General features: G+C 42.7%; 1 protein-coding gene and 11 non-coding genes across 12 annotated transcripts; all 12 read left to right on the plus strand.

The window, feature by feature from the left end:
- The first annotated feature begins 1,765 nt into the window (after positions 1–1,765).
- Positions 1,766–1,837, plus strand: trnaa-cgc (transfer RNA alanine (anticodon CGC)). Its single transcript has one exon. It is a non-coding gene; the product is annotated as a tRNA-Ala (tRNA).
- Positions 1,838–2,435: 598 nt separating this feature from the next.
- Positions 2,436–2,508, plus strand: trnat-ugu (transfer RNA threonine (anticodon UGU)). Its single transcript has one exon. It is a non-coding gene; the product is annotated as a tRNA-Thr (tRNA).
- Positions 2,509–2,946: 438 nt separating this feature from the next.
- On the plus strand, positions 2,947–3,028 carry trnas-aga (transfer RNA serine (anticodon AGA)). Its single transcript has one exon. It is a non-coding gene; the product is annotated as a tRNA-Ser (tRNA).
- A 1,243-nt stretch (positions 3,029–4,271) lies between these two features.
- Positions 4,272–4,342, plus strand: trnaa-cgc (transfer RNA alanine (anticodon CGC)). The gene has a single exon. It is a non-coding gene; the product is annotated as a tRNA-Ala (tRNA).
- Positions 4,343–5,479: 1,137 nt separating this feature from the next.
- trnas-aga (transfer RNA serine (anticodon AGA)) lies at positions 5,480–5,560 on the plus strand. The gene has a single exon. It is a non-coding gene; the product is annotated as a tRNA-Ser (tRNA).
- Positions 5,561–6,803: 1,243 nt separating this feature from the next.
- On the plus strand, positions 6,804–6,875 carry trnaa-cgc (transfer RNA alanine (anticodon CGC)). The gene has a single exon. It is a non-coding gene; the product is annotated as a tRNA-Ala (tRNA).
- A 1,136-nt stretch (positions 6,876–8,011) lies between these two features.
- trnas-aga (transfer RNA serine (anticodon AGA)) lies at positions 8,012–8,093 on the plus strand. Its single transcript has one exon. It is a non-coding gene; the product is annotated as a tRNA-Ser (tRNA).
- A 1,253-nt stretch (positions 8,094–9,346) lies between these two features.
- trnaa-cgc (transfer RNA alanine (anticodon CGC)) lies at positions 9,347–9,418 on the plus strand. Its single transcript has one exon. It is a non-coding gene; the product is annotated as a tRNA-Ala (tRNA).
- A 1,109-nt stretch (positions 9,419–10,527) lies between these two features.
- On the plus strand, positions 10,528–10,608 carry trnas-aga (transfer RNA serine (anticodon AGA)). Its single transcript has one exon. It is a non-coding gene; the product is annotated as a tRNA-Ser (tRNA).
- Positions 10,609–10,924: 316 nt separating this feature from the next.
- Positions 10,925–10,996, plus strand: trnaa-ugc (transfer RNA alanine (anticodon UGC)). The gene has a single exon. It is a non-coding gene; the product is annotated as a tRNA-Ala (tRNA).
- An 873-nt stretch (positions 10,997–11,869) lies between these two features.
- trnaa-cgc (transfer RNA alanine (anticodon CGC)) lies at positions 11,870–11,939 on the plus strand. Its single transcript has one exon. It is a non-coding gene; the product is annotated as a tRNA-Ala (tRNA).
- Positions 11,940–22,342: 10,403 nt separating this feature from the next.
- Positions 22,343–26,527, plus strand: LOC115538683 (uncharacterized; the record flags this gene model as incomplete). The annotated part of the gene is made up of 8 exons (XM_030350075.1): positions 22,343–22,551; positions 23,565–23,782; positions 24,442–25,023; positions 25,170–25,382; positions 25,568–25,791; positions 25,881–25,997; positions 26,170–26,336; positions 26,426–26,527. Coding segments are annotated over exons 1-8 (1,832 nt in total), but the record flags the coding sequence as incomplete, so codon positions are not given.
- Positions 26,528–27,964: the final 1,437 nt, after the last annotated feature.

The raw sequence follows: 27,964 nt of genomic DNA on the forward strand, positions 1-27,964 counted from the left end.
AGACTGCTCTGGAGGGTATAGATGTGGGAAGTGTAGAGAACAAAATCTTTCTATATGCGGACGACGTCCTTGTCACAATTAAAAATCCTGAATCTGGTATCCCATTGCTTATGAACATCCTGGGAACGTATGGGCAATATTCTGGTTATACACTGAATGTACAAAAAACCCAAGTCTTGACCTTTCATTTTACGCCCTCAAAGCAATTGATGGACAGGCACCAATTTAATTGGCACCAATCACAACTTAAATATCTTGGTGTCTCACTGACAAAAGACCTTTCACAATTATATGATGTTAATTATAAACAGATAAATAAGAAAATATATGATGATCTGGGCAGGTGGAGCTTGCTCCCCCTCGACCTCGGCAGTAAAATTCGGACAATCAAAATGAATATTCTCCCAAGATTATTGTACTTATTTTCAGCACTTCCAATAGAGATTCCTGCAAAACAATTCAGAGAGTGCGATAAACATTTTTCAAGATTTATTTGGAACAATAAACGACCAAGGGTGAGATACTCAACATTACAACAGCCGGGGGAGAGGGGTGGCATGGCCCTGCCTTGTCTTAAAGATTACTATCTGTCAGCTCAGCTGAGGTATCTTGTATGTTGGTGTAACCCATCTTATGAAGCTAGGTGGAAAGATATTGAGCTATCTTTAATTGAAATACCTATCCAGTCAGTTCTGGGTTGCCCTGGCAGGTTTAATGATGTTCACCAGCTTCATAATCATTGTACTAGTTTCTCTCTGAAAATGTGGTCAGATGTAGTAAAGAAATATCAGCTCTGTAGAGAAATTGGAGTGTTGAGCTGGCCTGCATTCCATCCACACTTCCCTCCAGCTTTACAGGACCATAGGTACAAACAATGGACTAAGCGAGGAATCACCTCCTTCTGTAGGATAATAAAGAACGGAAACCTAAAATCTTTTGAGGATTTGCGTCAATCTTATGAGTTGGGTAAAGAAGATTTTTATCGTTACTTACAGATCCGCCACTTTTTTCTGAAAACAATAAAGTCCCCTAATTTACCTTACCTCCTGAAGATTTTCATGGTTGCAAGTAAAAAAGCAATTACTAAATGCTGGCTCCAGAAGAATCCTCCTACCATGAGACACTTAACAAACATTATAAACTCTATCCAGGCAATGGAGAATTTGACTTTTGTGCTGCGGCTTCAAAAGGATAAAGGAGAGGAGTATTGGAAAAAATGGGATCGCTACAAACATAAAGACTCCTGATTCTATTTCACTCCATTCCAATGTGAGAAATATTTGTATTGTGTATTGCACCTATGCTTTTCTTTTTTGTACCGGCTTCCAAATGTGTGTACTGTCATGTCCTAGCCCTCTTTTGTTTGTTTGTTTGCTTGTTTGTTGTTCACATATATGAAACGAAAAATAAAGTATAAAAAAAAAAAAAAAAAAGGAAGCTGTGGTCAAGGGTGTAGGACTATTTCACAATTTGATCCCACAGCCTCAAGCGTTGCAGTCTGTTACTGTTCGAACAACTGATAGACTTGAGGTCGATAAGCACCATTGTCCTGGCCAAGCGGTTAAGCTGATGCACTAGAAATCCATTGGATCCCCCGCTCCATGATTGAAATCTGCCACACCAGTTTACCACCTCTGCTTTTAGCAGGCAGGCCAAATATCTTCATCTCTTAGGATGGCCTAGTGCAAGTCAACCTATTGATTGGCTGTATCATTAAGCAAAGCTTCGGGTATTGATAGTAGAGATGTACTGATTATTATAAAAAGGGGATGTAGCTCAGTGGTAGAGCGCATGCTTCGCATGTATGAGGTCCCGGGTTCAATCCCCGGCATCTCCAAATTGTAGTGTAGGTGATGCGATGATTATGAATGAATCCCTATTATAAGGTAGAAGTCAAAAATGATCCGATCACGAAACATTGCTGAATGTTACTGTGTAATGAATCATTAAACAAAATGAGGTCACGCAATGCTTTACCTACCAAAAATGTTGCAGAATGCTAATGTTTGAACATAATAGAGAATTGAAATGTCGAAACTGTGTGGTTAAGGTGATGGAGTAGAAATCCATTGGGGTCTCCCCGCACAGGTTCGAATCCTGCTGTCAACTGTACAGGTTAATCAGTGTATGTTTAAGGGACTGTTTAAAGGATCAACAGAAATATGTCATGTTACTGCAGACCTCTTTCGTTGTCTTCCCAATCATTTGCTGAAGCATTTCTCCTGAACTGAGAGGGGTGCTGTGGCTGGGACTGTCATAGTGACTGTCTAGTTCACAGAAGGGGCAGTGTTCTAATCACATCAGTAAGTTGTATAATGTAAGTAACCTACTCAATTGGAATTCCTTTAGCCGCCAGTTCTGATAGCTTAACACATGATCGGGCCACGCTACATGAGACCTTTTTCATTGGTGTATCAAGTAAACAAAACATTAGGGGTACTGTGGCTTAGCTGGTGAAAGCGCCTGTCTTGTAAACTGGAGACCTGGGTTCAACTCCCAGCAGTACCTACACTTTTTGCAACAGCATCATCTGGTGTAGATGTGATAAAAGTGTTTCTTGCAGTTGTAAACTTGCAATCCATCAATGCAATAGACTTTCCATCAATGACAGCGGCGGCAGGCAAGCCAAATTCTCTATAAAATGTATGATACCCTAGTGTCAACTGATGACCTATTTGTCCCTTCTATCGTTAAGCAAAGCTTCAGGAATCGGTTTTACAGATGTACAATTGAAGTAACACAGGGGACTTCTCTCAACGGCAAAGCGTATGCTTCTCATGTAGAAGGCCTGAGGTTCAATGCCTGCCGTCTCCAAGATGTGATCAAAGCTGGCTTCAGTCAATTTGAAGACTATTTCAAAATTAGATCAAGCAAGGCTTAACCTACCCTAAGTGTTCCAGACTCTTCCTGTTCCAAAAAGCCAGAGACTTGGAACTCTAAAAGTGTGTTGTCGTGGCCGAGTGGTTAAGGCGATGGACTAGAAATCCATTGGGGTCTCCCCGCGCAGGTTCGAATCCTGCCGACAACGGTTCTATCTGAATACGATCAATCATTCCCTTGTTTAGCCAACACATACTCATATTACGGTGAAACTGCATGAATCAGTGCAAATATGTTAATCTAAGCATGTAGAAGGTGCCATATTTAAAATCTGGCATTATCTGGAAAGGCACTTAGCATTCGATTTTTTGGACAACATGTTCTCCAAACATAAAATGTTAATATTTAAAGGTCTGATAGATCCGAAGACTAGTGTTGTCAGGTCCAGGTGCTGAATGCCACGGACGAGAAAACCCTTGGTGTGTTCCGAAGCAGGCTTAAAATGAAAATTCTTGAGCTGAGGGGATGTAGCTCAGTGGTCGAGAGCATGCTATGCATGTATGAGGCCCCGGGTTCAATACCCGGCCTCCATTTGATTGCCCTAGAAAAGTCAGGTGAGTGCTATTTTAATCAAATGAGGTCACGTAAGGCTTAACCTACCAAAGATGTTGCCGATTGCTAATGTTCGAAACAAGTGAGAGAATTGAAACTGTGTTGTCGTCAACGATACAGGTTAATCAGTGCGTGCGATTTCAAATGCGCACGCTTTTGTGCGCTTGTGCGCTCAAAAGCTAGTGCCGGTCAACACATTGATATGAGTACGGTACGTTTATGCACTAAGTGTTGACAGCCACAGAAGAGAAAAACATTGTTGCGTCACGACGAAGATTCAGGCCTGCCGACAAGCGTTGGCCAGTTCTGCCATCTGTACGCAGACTACTTCTCTAAGAAATGTATGATACCGTACTGCCAATCGATAACCGATTTCCCCTCTTGTATCGTTAAGCAAACTTTCATGTATCGGTTGCCACATGTACAATTGAAGTAATCTGTTTTCGGCTCATCTGTAAAGCTTCTCATGTAGGAGTGCTGAGGTCCGATCACTAAGATGTGATCAAAGCAAGCTGTGGTCAAGGGTGTAGGACTATTTCACAATTTGATCCCACAGCCTCAAGCGTTGCAGTCTGTTACTGTTCGAACAACTGATAGACTTGAGGTCGATAAGCACCATTGTCCTGGCCAAGCGGTTAAGCTGATGCACTAGAAATCCATTGGATCCCCCGCTCCATGATTGAAATCTGCCACACCAGTTTACCACCTCTGCTTTTAGCAGGCAGGCCAAATATCTTCATCTCTTAGGATGGCCTAGTGCAAGTCAACCTATTGATTGGCTGTATCATTAAGCAAAGCTTCGGGTATTGATAGTAGAGATGTACTGATTATTATAAAAAGGGGTTGTAGCTCAGTGGTAGAGCGCATGCTTCGCATGCATGAGGTCCCGGGTTAATCCCCGGCATCTCCAAATTGTAGTGTAGGTGATGCGATGATTATGATTGAATCCCTTTTATAAGGTAGAAGTCAAAAATGATCCAATCACGAAACATTGCTGAATGTTACTGTGTAATGAATCATTAAACAAAATGAGGTCACGCAATGCTTTACCTACCAAAAATGTTGCAGAATGCTAATGTTTGAACATAATAGAGAATTGAAATGTCGAAACTGTGTGGTTAAGGTGATGGACTAGAAATCCATTGGGGACTCCCCGCGCAGGTTAGAATCCTGCTGTCAACTGTACAGGTTAATCAGTGTATGTTTAAGGGACTGTTTAAAGGATCAACAGAAATATGTCATGTTACTGCAGACCTCTTTCGTTGTCTTCCCAATCATTTGCTGAAGCATTTCTCCTGAACTGAGAGGGGTGCTGTGGCTGGGACTGTCATAGTGACTGTCTAGTTCACAGAAGAGGCAGTGTTCTAATCACATCAGTAAGTTGTATAATGTAAGTAACCTACTCAATTGGAATTCCTTAAGCCGCCAGTTCTGATAGCTTAACACATGATCGGGCCACGCTACATGAGACCTTTTTCATTGGTGTATCAAGTAAACAAAACAATAGGGGTACTGTGGCTTAGCTGGTGGAAGCCCGTCTTGTAAACTGCTGGGAGTTGAACCCAGGGAACCAAGTGTAGGTACCCTGGGTTCAACTCCCAGCAGTACCTACACTTTTTGCAACAGCATCATCTGGTGTAGATGTGATAAAAGTGTTTCTTGCAGTTGTAAACTTGCAATCCATCAATGCAATAGACTTTCCATCAATGACAACGGCGGCAGGCAAGCAAAATCTCTATAAAATGTATGATACCCTAGTGCCAACTGATGACCTATTTGTCCCTTCTATCGTTAAGCAAAGCTTCAGGAATCGGTTTTACAGATGTACAATTGAAGTAACACAGGGGACTTCTCTCAATGGCAAAGCGTATGCTTCTCATGTAGAAGGCCTGAGGTTCAATGCCTACCGTCTCCAAGATGTGATCAAAGCTAGCTTCAGTCAATTTGAAGACTATTTCAAAATTAGATCAAGCAAGGCTTAACCTACCCTAAGTGTTCCAGACTCTTCCTGTTCCAAAAAGCCAGAGACTTGGAACTCTAACAGTGTGTTGTCGTGGCCGAGTGGTTAAGGCGATGGACTAGAAATCCATTGGGGTCTCCCGCGTAGGTTCGAATCCTGTCGACAACGGTTTTATCTGAATACGATCAATCATTCCCTTGCTTAGCCAACACATACTCATATTACGGTGAAACTGCATGAATCAGTACAAATATGTTAATCTAAGCATGTAGAAGGCGCCATATTTAAAATCTGGCATTATCTGGAAAGGCACTTAGCATTCGATTTTTTGGACAACATGTTCTCCAAACATAAAATGTTAATATTTAAAGGTCTGATAGATCCGAAGACTAGTGTTGTCAGGTCCAGGTGCTGAATGCCACGGACGAGAAAACCCTTGGTGTGTTCCGAAGCAGGCTTAAAATGAAAATTCTTGAGCTGAGGGGATGTAGCTCAGTGGTCGAGAGCATGCTATGCATGTATGAGGCCCCGGGTTCAATACCCGGCCTCCATTTGATTGCCCTAGAAAAGTCAGGTGAGTGCTATTTTAATCAAATGAGGTCACGTAAGGCTTAACCTACCAAAGATGTTGCCGATTGCTAATGTTCGAAACAAGTGAGAGAATTGAAACTGTGTTGTCGTCAACGATACAGGTTAATCAGTGCGTGCGATTTCAAATGCGCACGCTTTTGTGCGCTTGTGCGCTCAAAAGCTAGTGCCGGTCAACACATTGATATGAGTACGGTACGTTTATGCACTAAGTGTTGACAGCCACAGAAGAGAAAAACATTGTTGCGTCACGACGAAGATTCAGGCCTGCCGACAAGCGTTGGCCAGTTCTGCCATCTGTACGCAGACTACTTCTCTAAGAAATGTATGATACCGTACTGCCAATCGATAACCGATTTCCCCTCTTGTATCGTTAAGCAAACTTTCATGTATCGGTTGCCACATGTACAATTGAAGTAATCTGTTTTCGGCTCATCTGTAAAGCTTCTCATGTAGGAGTGCTGAGGTCCGATCACTAAGATGTGATCAAAGCAAGCTGTGGTCAAGGGTGTAGGACTATTTCACAATTTGATCCCACAGCCTCAAGCGTTGCAGTCTGTTACTGTTCGAACAACTGATAGACTTGAGGTCGATAAGCACCATTGTCCTGGCCAAGCGGTTAAGCTGATGCACTAGAAATCCATTGGATCCCCCGCTCCATGATTGAAATCTGCCACACCAGTTTACCACCTCTGCTTTTAGCAGGCAGTTCAAATATCTTCATCTCTTAGGATGGCCTAGTGCAAGTCAACCTATTGATTGGCTGTATCATTAAGCAAAGCTTCGGGTATTGATAGTGGAGATGTACTGATTATTATAAAAAGGGGATGTAGCTCAGTGGTAGAGCGCATGCTGCGCATGTATGAGGTCCGGGGTTCAATCCCCGGCATCTCCAAATTGTAGTGTAGGTGATGCGATTTATGATTGAATCCCTTTTATAAGGTAGAAGTCAAAAATGATCCGATCACGAAACATTGCTGAATGTTACTGTGTAATGAATCATTAAACAAAATGAGGTCACGCAATGCTTTACCTACCAAAAATGTTGCAGAATGCTAATGTTTGAACATAATAGAGAATTGAAATGTCGAAACTGTGTGGTTAAGGTGATGGACTAGAAATCCATTGGGGTCTCCCCGCGCAGGTTCGAATCCTGCTGTCAACTGTACAGGTTAATCAGTGTATGTTTAAGGGACTGTTTAAAGGATCAACAGAAATATGTCATGTTACTGCAGACCTCTTTCGTTGTCTTCCCAATCATTTGCTGAAGCATTTCTCCTGAACTGAGAGGGGTGCTGTGGCTGGGACTGTCATAGTGACTGTCTAGTTCACAGAAGAGGCAGTGTTCTAATCACATCAGTAAGTTGTATAATGTAAGTAACCTGCTCAATTGGAATTCCTTAAGCCGCCAGTTCTGATAGCTTAACACATGATCGGGCCACGCTACATGAGACCTTTTTCATTGGTGTATCAAGTAAACAAAACAATAGGGGTACTGTGGCTTAGCTGGTGAAGCGCCTGTCTTGTAAACTGCTGGGAGTTGAACCCAGGGAACCAAGTGTAGGTACCCTGGGTTCAACTCCCAGCAGTACCTACACATTTTGCAACAGCATCATCTGGTGTAGATGTGATAAAAGTGTTTCTTGCAGTTGTAAACTTGCAATCCATCAATGCAATAGACTTTCCATCAATGACAACGGCGGCAGGCAAGCAAAATTCTCTATAAAATGTATGATACCCTAGTGCCAACTGATGACCTATTTGTCCCTTCTATATTTAAGCAAAGCTTCAGGAATCGGTTTTACAGATGTACAATTGAAGTAACACAGGGGACTTCTCTCAACGGCAAAGCGTATGCTTCTCATGTAGAAGGCCTGAGGTTCAATGCCTACCGTCTCCAAGATGTGATCAAAGCTAGCTTCAGTCAATTTGAAGACTTTCAAAATTAGATCAAGCAAGGCTTAACCTACCCTAAGTGTTCCAGACTCTTCCTGTTCCAAAACGCACAGAGACTTGGAGCTCTAAAAGTGTGTTGTCGTGGCCGAGTGGTTAAGGCGATGGACTAGAAATCCATTGGGGTCTCCCCGCGTAGGTTCGAATCCTGCCGACAACGGTTCTATCTGAATACGATCAATCATTCCTTGTTTAGCCAACACATACTAATATTACGGTGAAACTGCATGAATCAGTGCAAATATGAATCTAAGCATGTAGAAGGCGCCATATTTAAAATCTGGCATTATCTGGAAAGGCACTTAGCATTCGATATTTTTGACAACATGTTATCCAAACATAAAATGTTAATATTTAAAGGTCTGATAGATCCGAAGACTAGTGTTGTCAGGTCCAGGTGCTGAATGCTATGGACGAGAAAACCCTTGGTGTGTTCCGAAGCAGGTTAAAATGAAATTCTTGAGCTGAGGGGATGTAGCTCAGTGGTAGAGAGCATGCTATGCATGTATGAGGCCCCGGGTTCAATCCCCGGCCTCCATTTTGCCCTAGAAAAGTCAGGTGAGTGCTATTTTAATCAAATGAGGTCACGTAATGCTTAACCTACCAAAGATGTTGCCGATTGCTAATGTTCGAAACAAGTGAGAGAATTGAAACTGTGTTGTCGTCAACGATACAGGTTAATCAGTGCGTGCGATTTCAAATGCGCACGCTTTTGTGCGCTTGTGCGCTCAAAAGCTAGTGTGCGCTCAAAAGCTAGTGCCGGTCAACACATTGATATGAGTACGGTACGTTTATGCACTAAGTGTTGACAGCCACAGAAGAGAAAAACATTGTTGCGTCACGACGAAGATTCAGGCCTGCCGACAAGCGTTGGCCAGTTCTGCCATCTGTACGCAGACTACTTCTCTAAGAAATGTATGATACCGTACTGCCATCGATAACCGATTTCCCCTCTTGTATCGTTAAGCAAACTTTCATGTATCGGTTGCCACATGTACAATTGAAGTAATCTGTTTTCGGCTCATCTGTAAAGCTTCTCATGTAGGAGTGCTGAGGTCCGATCACTAAGATGTGATCAAAGCAAGCTGTGGTCAAGGGTGTAGGACTATTTCACAATTTGATCCCACAGCCTCAAGCGTTGCAGTCTGTTACTGTTCGAACAACTGATAGACTTGAGGTCGATAAGCACCATTGTCCTGGCCAAGTGGTTAAGCTGATGCACTAGAAATCCATTGGATCCCCCGCTCCATGATTGAAATCTGCCACACCAGTTTACCACCTCTGCTTTTAGCAGGCAGGCCAAATATCTTCATCTCTTAGGATGGCCTAGTGCAAGTCAACCTATTGATTGGCTGCATCATTAAGCAAAGCTTCGGGTATTGATAGTAGAGATGTACTAATTATTATAAAAAAGGGGATGTAGCTCAGTGGTAGAGCGCATGCTTCGCATGTATGAGGTCCCGGGTTCAATCCCCGGCATCTCCAAATTGTAGTGTAGGTGATGCGATGATTATGATTGAATCCCTTTATAAGGTAGAAGTCAAAAATGATCCGATCACGAAACATTGCTGAATGTTACTGTGTAATGAATCATTAAACAAAATGAGGTCACGCAATGCTTTACCTACCAAAAATGTTGCAGAATGCTAATGTTTGAACATAATAGAGAATTGAAATGTCGAAACTGTGTGGTTAAGGTGATGGACTAGAAATCCATTGGGGTCTCCCCGCGCAGGTTCGAATCCTGCCGTCAACTGTACAGGTTAATCAGTGTATGTTTAAGGGACTGTTTAAAGGATCAACAGAAATATGTCATGTTACTGCAGACCTCTTTCGTTGTCTTCCCAATCATTTGCTGAAGCATTTCTCCTGAACTGAGAGGGGTGCGTGGCTGGGACTGTCATAGTGACTGTCTAGTTCACAGAAGAGGCAGTGTTCTAATCACATCAGTAAGTTGTATAATGTAAGTAACCTACTCAATTGGAATTCCTTTAGCCGCCAGTTCTGATAGCTTAACACATGATCGGGCCACGCTACATGAGACCTTTTTCATTGGTGTATCAAGTAATCAAAACAATAGGGGTACTGTGGCTTAGCTGGTGGAAGCGCCTGTCTTGTAAACGGGAGACCCTGGGTTCAACTCCCAGCAGTACCTACACTTTTTGCAACAGCATCATCTGGTGTAGATGTGATAAAAGTGTTTCTTGCAGTTGTAAACTTGCAATCCATCAATGCAATAGACTTTCCATCAATGACAACGGCGGGCAGGCAAGCAAAATTCTCTATAAAATGTATGATACCCTAGTGTCAACTGATGACCTATTTGTCCCTTCTATCGTTAAGCAAAGCTTCAGGAATCGGTTTTACAGATGTACAATTGAAGTAAAACAGGGGACTTCTCTCAACGGCAAAGCGTATGCTTCTCATGTAGAAGGCCTGAGGTTCAATGCCTGCCGTCTCCAAGATGTGATCAAAGCTAGCTTCAGTCAATTTGAAGACTACTTCAAAATTAGATCAAGCAAGGCTTAACCTACCCTGAGTGTTCCAGACTCTTCCTGTTCGCAAAAGCCACAGACTTGGAACTCTAAAAGTGTGTTGTTGTGGCCGAGTGGTAAAGGCGATGGACTAGAATTCCATTGGGGTCTCCCGCGCTGGTTCGAATCCTGCTGACAATGGTTCTATCTGAATACGATCAATCATTGCCTTGTTTAGCCAACACATGCTCATATTACGGTGAAACTGCATGAAATCAGTGCAAATATGTGAATCTAAGCATGTAGAAGGCGCCATATATAAAATCCGGCATTATCTGGACAGGCACTTAGCATTCGATGTTATTTGACAACATGTTCTCCAAATATAAAATGTTAATATTTAAAGGTCTGATAGATCCGAAGATAGTGTTGTCAGGTCCAAGTGCTGAATGCCATGGACGAGAAAACCCTTGGTGTTTTCCGAAGCAGGTTTAAAATGTAAATTATTAGGCAGTAAGGGTATGTAGCTCAGTGGTAGAGCGCATGCTTTGCATGTATGAGGCCCCGGGTTCAATCCCTGGCATCTCCATTTTATTGCCCTAGAAAAGTCAGGTGTGTGCTATTTTAATTAAATGAGGTCACGTAATGCTTAACCTACCAAAGATGTTGCCGATTGCTAATGTTCGAAACAAGTGAGAGAATTGAAACTGTGTTGTCGTCAACGATACAGGTTAATCAGTGCGTGCGATTTCAAATGCGCACGCTTTGTGCGCTTGTGCGCTCAAAAGCTAGTGTGCGCTCAAAAGCTAGTGCCGCGGTCAACACATTGATATGAGTACGGTACGTTTATGCACTAAGTGTTGACAGCCACAGAAGAGAAAAACATTGTTGCGTCACGACGAAGATTCAGGCCTGCCGACAAGCGTTGGCCAGTTCTGCCATCTGTACGCAGACTACTTCTCTAAGAAATGTATGATACCGTACTGCCAGTCGATAACCGATTTCCCCTCTTGTATCGTTAAGCAAACTTTCATGTATCGGTTGCCACATGTACAATTGAAGTAATCTGTTTTCGGCTCATCTGTAAAGCTTCTCATGTAGGAGTGCTGAGGTCCGATCACTAAGATGTGATCAAAGCAAGCTGTGGTCAAGGGTGTAGGACTATTCACAATTGATCCCACAGCCTCAAGCGTTGCAGTCTGTTACTGTTCGAAACAGCTGATAGACTTGAGGTCGATAAGCACCATTGTCCTGGCCAAGCGGTTAAGCTGATGCACTAGAAATCCATTGGATCCCCCGCTCCATGATTGAAATCTGCCACACCAGTTTACCACCTCTGCTTTTAGCAGGCAGGCCAAATATCTTCATCTCTTAGTATGGCCTAGTGCAAGTCAACCTATTGATTGGCTGTATCATTAAGCTTCGGGTATTGATAGTAGAGATGTACTGATTATTACACAAAGGGGATGTAGCTCAGTGGTAGAGCGCATGCTTCGCATGTATGAGGTCCCGGGTTCAATTCGGCATCTCCAAATTGTAGTGTAGGTGATGCGATGAATATGAATGAATCCCTTTTATAAGGTAGAAGTCAAAAATGATCGGTAACACTTTATAATAAGGTGCCATAATAAATAGCAAACTAGTCATTACTTAACCCTTTGTTAATATTCGTTAATTGTTACTAGAATATCTATTTGGCACAAGTTAATAGTTTTTCCATCATTAATTAAATATTAGTTATTTGCATACAATCTGTATGTTAATGTTTTAACAAATAGAAAACAATCTATTAACTAATATTGTATTAATATTTATTAATAGTTAACTAAATGTATTTTTGGCCCTAATTAACAGTTATTTCTTAATTATTTAAATGTTAAATGTTTATTTACAAACAATATGTTAATATAAAAGTTAATGACATTATTTAACTAATTGTTATTAAACTGTGCTTCTGCCTATCCCAATATGAACCACTCCTCATAGGACTCTTACAATGAAGTTGGTTAAGCTTAATTAATATATTAGTAATATATAACTATCAGTATGGGGGACCCTTATAATAAAGTTGGTTAAGCTTAATTTATATATTAGTAATATATAACTATTAGTATGGGGGACCCTTATAATAAAGTTGGTTAAGCTTAATTCATATGTTAGTAATATATAACTATTAGTATTGGGGACCCTTATAATAAAGTTGGAATAGTAATTATTAATTATTTACAAATATTTTTTATAACATTTATTGACGATAGCAAATATTTTAACTCTCACACTGGAAATGAATGATATCAGCACACACTGTTGGGAAGGGGAATGAAAATACTTTAGTTATAACTCTCTAACAAAGAACTCTCCAATAGCTTTTTTTTAAGATTTAATAGGTTTCTTAAAGGCACACAAGGCAATGTTTTTAGAGATGGGTGAGAGACGCTCCATTCACCCGGTAATTAGCAATTTAATCATCAGTGACTAAGAAGCTGTTAAATTAACCTATAAATGTTGCCTGGTGTGCCTTTAATGAAAGACTGTGTATGTGTTTCAGAGATGTTTGTACATCTCTGCTATGTCATGCAAAATCCTACCCAATGGACCACTGTGGTACTTTTTTGCAATCCATTCATGCCACTCAATCACATTTAGGTGGTCTGACAACAGTTCTTCTGTCCGGTTGCCCCTTTGTCTCCAGACCTGCTCCTTAACAGTTCGCCAAGCACGTTCAATGTGCTGTGTATGGTTTCCTGTAATAGGATCCATATACCACATACTGTGGTTTACAGTCAAGTGTCTGAACCCCAGATCATTAATTACGCGGTATGACCGCCATTCATCACTAATGATGTAAGAGCCCATTTTTACATGTCGGCATAGCAAAGGGACAAATTCTCTTCTGGTTCGCTGGTCCACCAGGCGCAGGATTGGTCTCTGACTCTTCCCATCACTTTTCTTCAAGCCCAACATGCCAAAAACCCTCTTTTGTCTTTTCCACCCCCTAGCCGCTCTGCCTCTCCCATACTGTATTAAAACAAAACAAAAGAGAAAGTGATCATGAAGCATAACACATTCTGTGTATAAAGGATGCATTACACAAGGATACAACAAAGTTTTATTGTCACATGCACATAGTTACTGGTGTAAGAAATGCAAGGAAATTGAGTTTGTAAAGATGTAAAGTGCATGTTGGACATTGGGGAGGGATTATTGAGGGATTGTAGGGTCGGCTTGGACATCACAGATAAAGAACTTGCCTCGTAAATCAATCGGCAATTAATTTGCGAGAACCGGTGCATCGGTTGAACTTGCCCCTGATCTAATGTTAACACTTTCAAAGGGATTAAACATGACGTCACCATGTAATCTGAGGCTCTACCTGTGCCAGTGGTGTGTATAACGAAGTTACAGATCAGCCCTATGCACCAACTCGAGACTCCCAATTATAAAAATACCAGACATGTGGTTTTAACAATGGAGAGTTAGCAGGGGTGTCGGCACTCTCCAAATCAGAGGCTGAACTCGTATGATGTTGTGTACTAGGCATAAGGTGATGAAGTGGTATGACGAATGGGCAAGTGCTGGGTGGGGTTTGCAGGCAGGAGGGGCGGGGGGCTTTCTGGTGATGGGCTATGGGGTGTGTGGAGTGGGGGGTGGTAGCAGGCGTTAGGGGGGAGGGGGGGCCTTACAATATACAGAATACATCAGTGGAGGTTTTTTTTGATGATGGGCAGAGCTAGGGGCAGAGCTGTCGGGGTAGAGTAGTGGGCACATGTGGGTAAATGAGTGTGTGTAGGTTGGGGCTGAATGTGAAGAATGACACTTGGCCGAATGCAGTGTGTAGGGCAGTCATACTCAAGTAGCGGCCCGCGGGCCTTTTGTGGCCCGCGGGGTGTCTATTAATGGCCCTCGAGCTGTTTTGAAAAGTTTTTTTAATTATTAAAAAAATAATTAATAGTTTATATATAAGTTTATAGTTTTTTTTAGATAACTACTCATATAGTTATTTTTTTTAATATATGCCCAAATTAAAATTATATTTTTATTTTAGGAAATATTTTTGTTTTTAATAAAAAGGAAATGTTATGTTATAAAATGTTGTAAATGTTATACATACGTTATGTTATGATACGTTATCGGACGTACACGGTCCCAATAAATGGCCCCTTGAGTCACTGAAAAATTTTTTGTGGCCCCTCATCATTTCTACTTGAGTACCCCTGGTGTAGGGGAATGGGTGCACAATGCGTGTGTATGTACTTTACTATTATCAATGTGTGTTGTTGTCAGTGATGTCTACCACTTAATTTTCCAGCATATTTTAATTATGGTAGTTGTTACTCTGATATTTTATGTAAATGTTATGAAAATTCAAACAATATTTTCTCACCTTTCTCTTATGTCTGAAGTGGCTTTCGTCGATCACCACATACTCGTGTCTTCCACCCAATCGCTGTCCCTTCCTTCTCCTTCTTCTATTAAGTGCCCAAATACATACTTCTCGTAGCTTCTTTGCCATCTTTGAAAGAGAGGTCGGACTCCTTGATATCTCATCCATCATCATGTCAATCTGTCTTAAACGCAGTCCTTGTGAAAACCTGAAACAAACATCACAAATTATGAGCATTTCTTCAGCAGACCCCCCCCCCCCCCCCTTCCACACACACACACACACACACACACACACACACACACACACACACACATAGACTATAATAATATTCAGAAAATAGAAAGCACACGTGTAACACATTAGTAACAGAGCCGGTATGCGTAGGGCTTCACACCACATCGCAAGGCTTCACATCACATTTGACAGGCTACTTGACAGGCTGCAGGCTATTTTAATGTCACATTTTGGCTGCTGGTGTATGTGGTGCACTTTGGCAGAAGAGCCTTTCACTTCATTCTCACCTTCCCTTTCATTCTCAAGCTATACGTTAAAATTACATTACCATAGGCTACATGCAGGCGCACAATGAAAACACTCCACTCATCTATCCTTAGCCTACATTATTGTGTAATAATCTTACCTGTAAATGACTTGTTTATTGTTTATTTTTTATTATGGATCCCCATTAGTTGTCGCAGAAGCGGCAGACTAGTCTTCCTGGGGTCCAATTAAAATCTGAACATACAAACAATTAGGCCCCGTCCACACGAAGCCGAAACGGGCGAAACCGTTACGGTTTCGATCTATCCGGTTTCGAAGTATCTCCGTAAAGACGAAGCCAAGCGAAACCGGGTAGACCTGTAGAAACGCTGTAGTACACAAGCCAGGCCCATAAGGGGCGCTGCTTCTGCTACAGAAATCCAGAAGGAAAATAAATAAGAAAAGAGGCGAGCATGCGCATAAAGGGTGAGACTCCGCGGGCTTAACAGTCATTGGCTAGAGGATTGAAGGGGGGGGGGGCGATGACGTCATGGTTTGCGGTTTCAGTCGGTTTCAGGCGTCCACACGAATCCAAAACGAAACCGGGTAGATTTGAAACCACCTCCGAGGGTGGTTTCAGAAGTTTGCGGTTTCGGTCAGCGGATTCGCCGGCTTCGTGTGGACGGAAGGCCGAACCGTACAAGACCTTTGCGGTTTCGCCATGAAATCGGCTTCGTGTGGACGGGGCCTTAATCATCACTCAAATACAGTAAAAGTAGTGACAAAACTACAAATACATAGCAACAGTCAAACAAACAAAAAAATGGGCATCTGGGCGCCTCCTTGTGCCTTATAGACGGCTTCACTCTGTTCCTGTGATTGAAGCCCCCTCTGCACATCCTGTGGATTAACATATGAATATATTTCTTTAACAAAAAAGTCAAGAGTAAATTTGACAGTAAACTTAAGAAGAAGACCAACTTACCATTCATAGTAGTCTCCACAAGACTTCTTTGTCATTTTCATTTTGCCTCTGCAGGTTTTGCATTTCATCTTCTGCTTGAGGATTTGTTTTTTCTGTAGCCACTTAATTAATTTTAAATGTTTTTTAGTTGATCGGCAACCTTCAATAAGGATTCTAAATTTCCTAGCTAAGCCTGTCATTGTGTACACAGCATGTCTTCAGACCCATCTATGCTTGACTGAGAGCGCTGTTAGCACAATGTACATAATGGCTCTTTCCCTCCAATTCTTCCTTGGGGTTATAGGTTAATGTACGGTGGCGCTGAGCATTCACCAAATAAAAAAAAGTCAGGCTCGCTAGTTTATTTGGAAGTGTACGTAATGTCGGCAGGCACCAGATCTGGGAAAGTTTTAAGAAAGAACACAACTGCAGCGAAGGACGACAAAATGCTCCCCTCCGCCTCCGCTCAAACATGTGACATCATGTTTCCACAAAATATTACCTTTTTTGGAACAAAAAGGAAGAAATGGTATTCTGTATAAGGCATCAGCAACATCAGTTTAATCTTTGTTTTTTTGTACTGTCTAGACCTGTCTAAAGCTCTCAGAGAAGAACAATCTTCAGAGGAAGACACTGCCTCCTGCTCATCATTGTCGTCAATGAGCCGGTCCTCCTCCTGTTCTTCCTCCTCCTCCTCAGATGAGAAGATGAAACGAAAGGGCAAGGGAAAACTCAGACTTTCAAAGACAAAGAACAAAATAAAGAAGGCCAGGAAGCACCACAAAGTGACTGATGTCCGCAAAAGAGGTAAAACTCTAGTAAAACGTTGAATCTATCCTTTATGGAGCAAATTCATTTTCCACCTCCCCTTGTCTTCAACATTTGAGATTTACCTTTCTCCAGGTCATTCAGCCTTTCTCTGAGTTTGACCAGAGGGTTAGAGGGGTTAAAAGTGAAGCGAGAAGCACAAATGTCTGTTAAATTCTGTGTTCTATTTTCAGAAGGGGGAGGGGGGGAAATCCCAGAGTCGAGCCCTCATACCTCATACAGAAGTTAATTGAAAAGTTTACATTGTGACGTTATGTGACACTCCCACTTATGCAGACTGGAACTATTCACGATTACTCCCATTGTAGTCTGGCTGAGCGGAAATGGACAGCGTCTATTGCGCTAGCGTCGGATTCCACCGCTACTCCTCCCCTTCCGGTTGCTGGCTTTCCCGTATTGCGCACCGCTGCTGCTTCCCGGGTTAGCCCCGCCCTACGATTGTGATTGGTTTAAAGAAATAAAAACAGGCCAGCCCAGTTTCCCCCCGGATAGACGGCTCTAAATAGCGTGGTTCCAGACCATTCTACTTGCTGTAGTTTGGTCTGGCTTTGCGAGACTACTCCCATTGTAATGTATTATGTTGCTCTACCTTGGTCAGTAACTTTGGTCTGACGGTAGTACTTTTAGCTCCAGCCTAGCATAGATTATTGAATCAGATTAGGCCATTAGCATCTCGCCTATTAGTATCTTGCTCAAAAGTGACTAAGAATTCAAAAAAAAAATCAGTGGATAGTGAAATGTGGCGATTGTATATTCTGATAAAACATGGAACTATACTCTCATTCCAGCATAGTAAATTAGGACATTTGCTGACACATCTGAAAATAGTCCCTCCATGTGTTAAAAGGATTATCAGGAGTGAATCAACCCGTAGCCCTGTTGTTTGAGGTTGCCGAGTGCTGTCAATAGGTATCAGAACGACAGCAATAGTTACTACGTAGACCAGATGCGGGCATATGAAAACGAAACTCACATGCCCTCAGCAGTTAGCGTTGGCTGCCGTTACGCTATTTGGTCTACCGTGCATGGAATTCTGTCGTTCTCATGCCTATCGACAGCACTAGGCAATGTGAAACAACAGGGCTACAGGTTGATTCACTCCACAAAATCCCTTTAAGTCAAGTTGTGCAAGCCACGGTACTGGTCACCATGTTCATTCTCTGTTGGTAGACTTTGTAATTACTGAAGTATTACATAGGGAAAATATCAGATTTCTTAGTTACGTTTGAGCAAGATGCTAATGGGCGAGATAATGGTCTAATCTGATTCAATGATCTATGCTTGGCTGGAGCCAAAAATGCTACCGTCAGACTCAAAACGGCTGGATGAACTGGAGAAAGGTAAATCTCAATTAGGCTACTTAACTCCAGGGAAAGTGGAAAATTTGTGTAATACCCCAAATGGTGACGTATCCCTTGAATTCTACCCTAATAAAGTGGACAAACTATTTAAAGGAACTAGGTGGAATACTGTCTTGTCTTGTATGCTGCCACATAATAATACAATAAGCATTTCAACTCATAGCACCGTTGTGAACACACATTTTTATGTACCGTCCATAATGTAGTTTTTCTTTATGATTTGCTCCTTGCAGCCTGTGGCCCTTTTGAAGTGATAAGAAGATACAAGAAGGTCCTGAAAGCATACAATCAGGGCTTGAAATTGTCGGCTTCCTGTGCATACGCAGGGGTGAACGAACTCACAGTCAGGTCCACGGCAAGCATTGCAGAGTTGACAACAGCGTCACCTGCCAAGTTCACAAAGCTCCTCGATAAAACAAAACAGGCAAAGCTGAAAGATGTAGCAAATTTATGCGAAAACTACATTAAAGGTGATGCTCAGGTTCAGACAAAAATAGATGACTTAAAAAGTCAATGCAAATTAATCCCGTATGCAAAGAGAGCATAATTATAATTTTTTTACCCGTTCGTGTTGTTTTTTTTCAAGAGTGGTTAAGAAATATTGCCTGTCTCTCACTCTGTCTTTCCCTCACTTTATTGTGCTCTGTCTCACTGTCTTTCTCTCTTTTCCTCACGCTCTGGTTGAAACCCTCTCTCTTTCTCTGTTTATTTGATATACCATTTTATACATTCTGTTGGCATTCTAGTTTGATCCTCTTTTTTGATCAGTTTAATGATCAGTGTTCCAGTAGACCATCTGGTTAACCATCAGTGGTCAGTGTTCCAGTAGACCATCAGGTTAACCATCAGTGGTCAGTGTTCCAGTAGACCATCAGGTTAACCATCAGTGGTCAGTGTTCCAGTAGACCATCAGGTTAACCATCAGTGGTCAGTGTTCCAGTAGAAAACAAAAAGCTAGTTATTTGTAAGAGAGTTATAAATAAAGTATTTTCATCCCCCTTCCCAACAGTGTGTGCTGAGATAATTCATTTCCAGTGTGAGAGTTAAAATATTTGCTATCGTTAATAAATGTTAGAATAAATATTTGTTAATAATTAATGATTACTGTTCCAACTTTATTATAAGGGTCCCCAATACTAATAGTTATATATTACTAATATATTAATTAAGCTTAACCAACTTTATTATAAGGGTCCCCCATACTAATAGTTATATATTACTAATATATTAATTAAGCTTAACCAACTTTATTATAAGGGTCCCCCATACTGATAGTTATATATTACTAATATATTAATTAAGCTTAACCAACTTCATTGTAAGAGTCCTATGAGGAGTGGTTCATATTGGGACAGGCAGAAGCACAGATTAATAACAATTAGTTAAATAATAATATGTCATTAACTGTTATATTAACATATAGTTTGTAAATAAACATTTAAATAATGTAAGAAATAACTTAATTAGTGCCAAAAATACATTTAGTTAACTATTAATGAATATTAATACAATATTAGTTAATAGATAGTTTTCTATTTGTTAAAACATTAACATACAGATTGTATGCAAACAACTAATATTTAATTAATGATGAAAAAACTATTAACTTGTGCCAAATAGATATTTTAGTAACAATTAACAAATATTAACAAAGGGTTAGGTAATGACTAGTTTGCTATTTATTATGGCACCTTATTATAAAGTGTTACCAAATGATCCGATCACGAAACATTGCTGAATGTTACTGTGTAATGAATCTTTAAACAAAATGAGGTCACGCAATGCTTTACCTACCAAAAATGTTGCAGAATGCTAATGTTTGAACATGATAGAGAATTGAAATGTCGAAACTGTGTGGTTAAGGTGATGGACTAGAAATCAATCGGGGTCTCCCCGCGCAGGTTCGAATCCTGCTGTCAACTGTACAGGTTAATCAGTGTATGTTTAAGGGACTGTTTAAAGGATCAACAGAAATATGTCATGTTACTGCAGACCTCTTTCGTTGTCTTCCCAATCATTTGCTGAAGCATTTCTCCTGAACTGAGAGGGGTGCTATGGCTGGGACTGTCATAGTGACTGTCTAGTTCACAGAAGAGGCAGTGTTCTAATCACATCAGTAAGTTGTGTAATGTAAGTAACCTACTCAATTGGAATTCCTTTAGCCGCCAGTTCTGATAGCTTAACACATGATCGGGCCACGCTACATGAGACCTTTTTCATTGGTGTATCAAGTAAACAAAACAATAGGGGTACTGTGGCTTAGCTGGTGATAGCGCCTGTCTTGTAAACTGCTGGGAGTTGAACCCAGGGAACCAAGTGTAGGTACCCTGGGTTCAACTCCCAGCCGTACCTACACTTTTTGCAACAGCATCATCTGGTGTAGATGTGATAAAAGTGTTTCTTGCAGTTGTAAACTTGCAATCCATCAATGCAATAGACTTTCCATCAATGACAACGGCGGCAGGCAAGCAAAATTCTCTATAAAATGTATGATACCCTAGTGCCAACTGATGACCTATTTGTCCCTTCTATCGTTAAGCAAAGCTTCAGGAATCGGTTTTACAGATGTACAATTGAAGTAACACAGGGGACTTCTCTCAACGGCAAAGCGTATGCTTCTCATGTAGAAGGCCTGAGGTTCAATGCCTGCCGTCTCCAAGATGTGATCAAAGCTAGCTTCAGTCAATTTGAAGACTATTTCAAAATTAGATCAAGCAAGGCTTAACCTACCCTAAGTGTTCCAGACTCTTCCTGTTCCAAAAAGCCAGAGACTTGGAACTCTAACTGTCTCCGAGGTCCTAACACATTACAAAAGGTCCGAACAATTCCGAACGAGGTCCGAACACATTCCGAACGAGGTCCGAACACATTCCGAACGAGATCAAAGAGTTTCAAACGAGGTCCGAACGAGGTCCGAACAAGTTCCGAACACTGTCCGAACACTGATTCCGAATTGTGTCACGTGACCGAGGAGGCGTGGTTATCGCTTTAGAGTCGCAGCAGAGCTACAGAGAGATATATGTACAACTCTGAAGTCGCAGCCATTCTTTTCCACCGCATCACTACAGACTCGGGAAAAAGGTTTGGAAACTTGATTAATACTTGCATTTGCGATTGCATTTCTCGTCCCGGCAGCATGATATTCAACTTTGTATTTCAACTTTCTTGTTACCTGGCCACTTGGCCACTTTTCTAACGGAGCTTCTGACTGCTGTGCATACTAAAACTGTGTGGCTACGGCCAGCAGTGTGGGGATATTGGCGATATGAAAGAATCAGAAGACCAATAATAACTTATTTATTTGCCGTTTAATGATGTCTTGTGATGTGAAATAATTGTGCCAGGGTTCGTCCCCTCCGGTAATGGACCCTCGTTATATGTTGGGGCAGAGTGCAGATGTGTCCAGACATGCTTATGACATGCTTGTGCCAAGTTTAATTATTAACAATAATAAAACAGTACTGCAAAACATACCTACTACGGCCAGCAGTGTAGGGATATTGGCGATATGATAGAATCAGAAGACCAATAATAACTTATTTATTTGCCGTTTAATGATGTCTTGTGATGTGAAATAATTGTGCCAGGGTTCGTCCCCTCCGGTAATGGAGCCTCGTTATATGTTGGGGCAGAGTGCAGATGTGTCCAGACATGCTTATGACATGCTTGTGCCAAGTTTAATTATTAACAATAATAAAACAGTACTGCAAAACATACCTACCTACCTACATAAATACACACACACACACACACACACACACACACACACACACACACACACACACACACACACACACACACACACACACACACACACACACACACACACATTATAATAATTTCCTCCACTCTGTCTGTCTGTACACACACATAGCCTAGCTCGACATTAACCTGTTTTATATTTAATGTTCGCAGATGACTAAGCCAGGAAAGCCAGACAGCTACTGGAGGGACCTCTGTATAAAATATGCCCAGGGCCTTTACCGCTTCTCGACTGGCAAACGGCCAGGGGCCAAGAAATGGAAAAAGGCCTTGGAGAACATCGATGCTTGCCACTGCAGAGCCATAGTGGTAGTAAGGATCTGTTCGGGAGAAGCCTTCAGTGCTCCTGTGGCTTCCACAAGGTATGTGAAATTATTTTCCCCCTGTGGGTTCCACAAGGTAAGTGAGTTATTTACTAATTGATTGTTTACAGAGGCAGAGGCAGGGAGAGGAGACAAGGAGGCAGGGAGAAGAGACACAGAGACAAGGAGAGGAGTCATGGATGCAGGGGGAGCCCAGTCCCACACAGAGGCAGAGGCAGGGAGAGGAGACAAGGAGGCAGGGAGAAGAGACACAGAGACAAGGAGAGGAGTCACGGATGCAGGGGGAGCCCGGTCCCACAAAGAGGCAGAGGCAGAGAGAGGAGACAAGGAGGCAGGGCCATCAGTGGCAGGACAGGAATTGCAGTGCTACGGGTGCAACCAGCTTGTGGAGGCAGCACATTTTTCAGAGCACCTGTCCGACCACCATACTGAGGAGACGTGTGACACCTGTGGGGCCAAGGTGGAGGGTACTGTTGGTCTTTTGAACCATATTCAACAGGTTCACTATGCAGGATTCGTTATGCCATCGATGCAAAAGCCAACAGTCCTAACATCGAAGCCAACGCCATCACCACCGAAGCCCACACTACTACCACCGAGGCCAACTCCATCTCTGCTCCCTCCTTCAAATAGCTGTGCCGCGCCATACCACACTGCAACTCCACCTAAACCAACTCCAGTAGTTTGGAAAGGTTTTCTTCCCGATCAGTTTCGGAAAGTCATCCAACCGGCAGATCAGGTGTGGATTGCCAAGTGTCTATATGAGCCTACAGGTCAGCTCAAGCAGAAATTTGAAGCCTGCTGGTTTCACCCCCCACTGGAGCCCAAACCCTCTCGTCCTGAGCCTGGGTGGTACCACCGGCAGAGGCTGTTCATCTGGGCACCCATGAGGATGTGGGGGATTTCCTTAAAATGCCCAAAATGTTCCGGGAAAATGAACAGCTCCGGCATATACAGAAAGGTCAGGGAGGTGATCGATGTGGATAGCCGCTATTACCTAGTGGGAGGGGACTATCCACGTTGCAGCAAGTGTTTGAACCCTTCCCTCTTAGTCCCTTCCCATGGAGCCAGGATATTCTGTCCCAGTTGGATGTGGCACACAGGAGCCTGTTCCCCGCTGTCCTCACCACCCAACTGGCTCTGGACAGGAAAGCAGTGACTTTCCTCAAGCCAAGGACCAGTGGAAACAGTTCCTCCTACCTCCAGTCTGCGATGGAAGAAGCGCACAGTGAGGAGTGGGCACGGCAGACCATCCGCTACCTCTCGGACTGTGAGCGGCACAAGAAAATGGCTACCTTCATCCCCTCTGCAGCTGTCTATCTTCCTCCACCAACCTTCAGGCCCCTTCCACTTGCTCAATGGTTTGAGACGGTCCACTCCAACGACATTCTCAGCCATCTGGATGAGATGAAGGGAGTGATCACTTCTACCTATGGTAGAATTCTGAAAATGGATTCAACAAAGAAGGTTAGCGTAAAAACTATATAAAATATAAAATGTATAATTACAAAACAGGAAATTGGTTTACTTCTTAGTGCTTGTGTTTGTTTTACAGATCACCAAGAAGCTGGCTGGCGGGATCGGGGACAGTGCGGCATGGATGTCCAATATCAGAAACGAGTTAGGCCAGGTCCTGAACTCTGTTCTGACGTCGGGTGAAGGTGCAGGGTTGGAAGAGTTGTGCCAAGGCGTCGTCACTCGGTACTAGAATGCAGGCCAAGCTGAACCTGAGGCCATCTATGTCGACCGAGACTGCTGCAGCCAGTCAGGTGGGTGAAAATCACACACACACACACACACACACACACACACACACACACACACACACACACACACACACACACACACACGCAATTGGGAATTTGCTTAATCATGGTGTAACCACACACAGGGTTAGGTTGGTCTATGTAATTATGTTGTTTTTTACAGGCGTGTCTTCAGTGGCTAAGCTGTTTCACCCATGGCAAACTACAGTGCGCTTGGACAGCTTCCACTTCATGAGGCGCTTTAACTGCGGCCTCACAACAGAACACCACCCTCTGTATGGTATTTTCTGTGCCAAGCTTTCCTCCTGCATTTTTGCACGGGACCAGGAGGATGTGCAACGCCTGAAGGAGGCCAAGAGAGAAGAGTGGAAGAGCAGCCACAGCGGGCATACTCCCACTGAGGAGCAGCTCATGGCCACCATCAGTCCAGGCGAACTGAAGAGGCACTGCAGGAGGAGGACCCGTGGAGTGGAGGAGACGCGGGGCATGATCTCAGGGCTGCTGGAATCAGTGTGGGAGCTGACGGACACCACAGGGCTGCGTCTGGTGAGCCATGACAGCATGCGCCATGTCTGGGAAGTGCAGCAGAAGCACCTGGAGTGCCTCCAAGACCCTGCAGGTGTGGCACTGTACACGAAGGTGGGGACACTCCAGAAGGGCGGCAAAGAGTTGGACGTCCTAAGGTGTGGTAGGGGGTCCTCCTCCCTGGAGAGTTTTCACAAACACCAGTGCGCTTTTATTCCAGGTACATTTCTTTTTTTAATGTTCTTTTCTGTTAGGACAGAGAATGTGTTGTAATTATTCAAAATAACAAAATGACCACTGTCGGGTATTCATGTGTATTCACTTTACAATAATGGTTGACTAAACATAGTATTTATTGTTCCTTAGGCTGGCGGTGCAATGCTGTTCACACACAGATGTACATGCTGGAGGGAGTATCGAGGTGGAACATGGGCCGGGCCAAGGAGGCAGTAGATGTGGAGGGGGCCTCAACCCTCAGAAGCTTTGATGTCCGCTTGATGTCCCACCTCAGCAACTTAAGCCAGCGCGTTCTTGGTTCCACTCTGGTGCCAGAGTTCACTCCACCCGGGAAACCTACTAGTAAGAGAGATCTCAGAGCAACACTGATTGACCAGAGTATTACATCCCCTCCTCCTCTTTTTCTTAGGCACCCCCCCTATTCAGAGGACATGCATTTCTATTGCGCGAAGATTGTGCTATTCATGTAAGGGATGGATGTGTGTATGTATGTCCTTTCTTCATCTTTGTGTTTTTACTGGTTACAGGCGAGCGCATAGCAGTGGAGTATTTATTGGCCCAGACCAACAGAGGTGACCTGCTGGCTCCAAATCAGGTCCCTGAGGTCCCCTCGCAGGTACTTGAGGAGGAGGATGAGCCGGATGACACCATCAGCATGACTGACATTCTGTGCCAGTCAGCTGCGATAGGGGCTGGTGATCCTCCAGGTGCTGTGGTGGGTGACGCTGAACCCGGACCCCTCGTCACACAGGTCAATAACACTTTCTATAACACCTTACTCAAAAACACAAAATTTGACCGAAGTAAATGTGGTTACAGGTCTTCAAAATCCCCTTGCAGGTGCAGGTGCTTGAGGCGGAGGAGGAGCCAGATGACACCATCAGCATGACTGATCACACAGGTGATCCTCCAGGTGCTGTGGAGGATGACGATGAACCCGGACCCCTCGTCACAGAGGTCAATAACACTTTCTGTAACGCCTTACTCAAAAACACAATATTTAACTGACGTAAATGTGGTTACATTTTAATAAGATAAATGAATGTAAAATCAGCATTGCTCACATATTAGAAACAAGAGTGTACATTTATTTGCTTGGTTTTTCTTTTTCTCACTTATCAATTTTCAGACCAGCCAATGTGACTCAAGGGGCGTTGTGGGATGGGATGCGGTTGATAACCTTGCAGGCTACCTAGTTGGCTTGAATCGCACCATCACTGCCTTGTCAATGAAGGAGGAGGCGGACATAGTCCAGCTATATACAGCTCTCCATGACATGGACAAGAAGCATTCAAGGTACAAAATAGTAATTATTTTGTACACCAGAATTAAACATACATTCCATGGAATGAATGAAGAATATGGATGTCTCTTTCACCGTTTAGCTACACCCAGAAGGCTAGAAAGAAAGGACAGACATCAGGAGGACCATGGAGAGCACCGAGGAGGCCGAGTGGCTCTGCTCCTGGACAGCAGGCGGCAGAGAGGTGCTTGACCACAATTTGCTATCATTTTGGTTCAATACAATAGGGGTACTGTGGCTTAGCTGCTGAAAGCGCCTGTCTTGTAAACAGGGGACCCTGGGTTCAACTCCCAGCAGTACATACACTTTTTGCAACAGCATCATCTGGTGTAGATGTGATAAAAGTGTTTCTTGCAGTTAAATAAAAAACGGAATTGTCCTAACTGGCAATCTTGCTTGTGGTTGTAAACTTGCAATCTATCAATGCAATAGACTTTCCATCAATGACAACGGCGGCAGGCAAGCAAAATTCTCTATAAAATATATGATACCCTAGTGCCAACTGATGACCTATTTGTCCCTTTTATCGTTAAGCAAAGCTTCAGGAATCGGTTTTACAGATGTACAATTGAAGTAACACAGGGGACTTCTCTCAACGGAAAAGCGTATGCTTCTCATGTAGAAGGCCTGAGGTTCAATGCCTGCCGTCTCCAAGATGTGATCAAAGCTAGCTTCAGTAAATTTGAAGACTATTTCAAAATTAGATCAAGCAAGGCTTAACCTACCCTAAGTGTTCCAGACTCTTCCTGTTCCAAAAAGCCAGAGACTTGAAATTCTTAAAGTGTGTTGTCGTGGCCGTACCTGCCGGTTTTTGGACTGCCTCCGAGGTCCGAACACATTACAAAAGGTCCGAACAAATCCGAACGAGGTCTTAACCTGCTCTTAACCAGGTCCGAACATATTCCTTCAGAGATCAAAGAGTTTCGAATGAGATCCGAACACAGTTCCGAACAGTATAGGTCACGTGACGCGGGAGGGGCGGGAATATACGATGAACATCGCGTTAGAGTGGCAGCCATTTTTTCCACCGCTTACGGGAGATAAAACATCGGTAGAAAGGTAATAACGTATTTATTTGTCGTATAAACGAAATAGTTGTGCCAAGTTTCATCCCCTCCGGTAATGGAGTCTTGTTATGTGCTTGAACAGCGCAAACAGGTGTATGAAACAAGTTTAATTGTGCCAAGTTTAATTATTAACAATAATGATCCTTTAGTTCGCCTGCTTTTATTTTGTGAAGCACTTTGTGCTACAATGTCTTCGTATGAAAATATTGATTGATTGAATAATACAAATAATGATGATAACATTAATATTATTAGAACTTTATTTGTATAGTAATAAAACAGTAATGCAAAACATACCTACCCACCTACAAACATACATATATATATATAAATACATACACATGTATCATTTCTACCAATCTGTCTGTCTGTACACACACATAGCCTAGCTCGACATTAACCTGTTTTACATTTGATGTTTGCAGATGAAGGAAGCAAAGCCTGATTCCTATTGGAGGGATGTATGCCTTAAGTATGCTCGGGGCCAATTCCATTTTACCACAGGCAAACGGCCTGGGGCCACAAAATGGAAAAAGGCCTTAGAAAAAATAGAT

The sequence above is a fragment of the Gadus morhua genome, unplaced genomic scaffold, assembly GCF_902167405.1.
Source record: "Gadus morhua unplaced genomic scaffold, gadMor3.0, whole genome shotgun sequence".
NCBI classification, from domain to species: Eukaryota; Metazoa; Chordata; class Actinopteri; order Gadiformes; family Gadidae; genus Gadus; species Gadus morhua.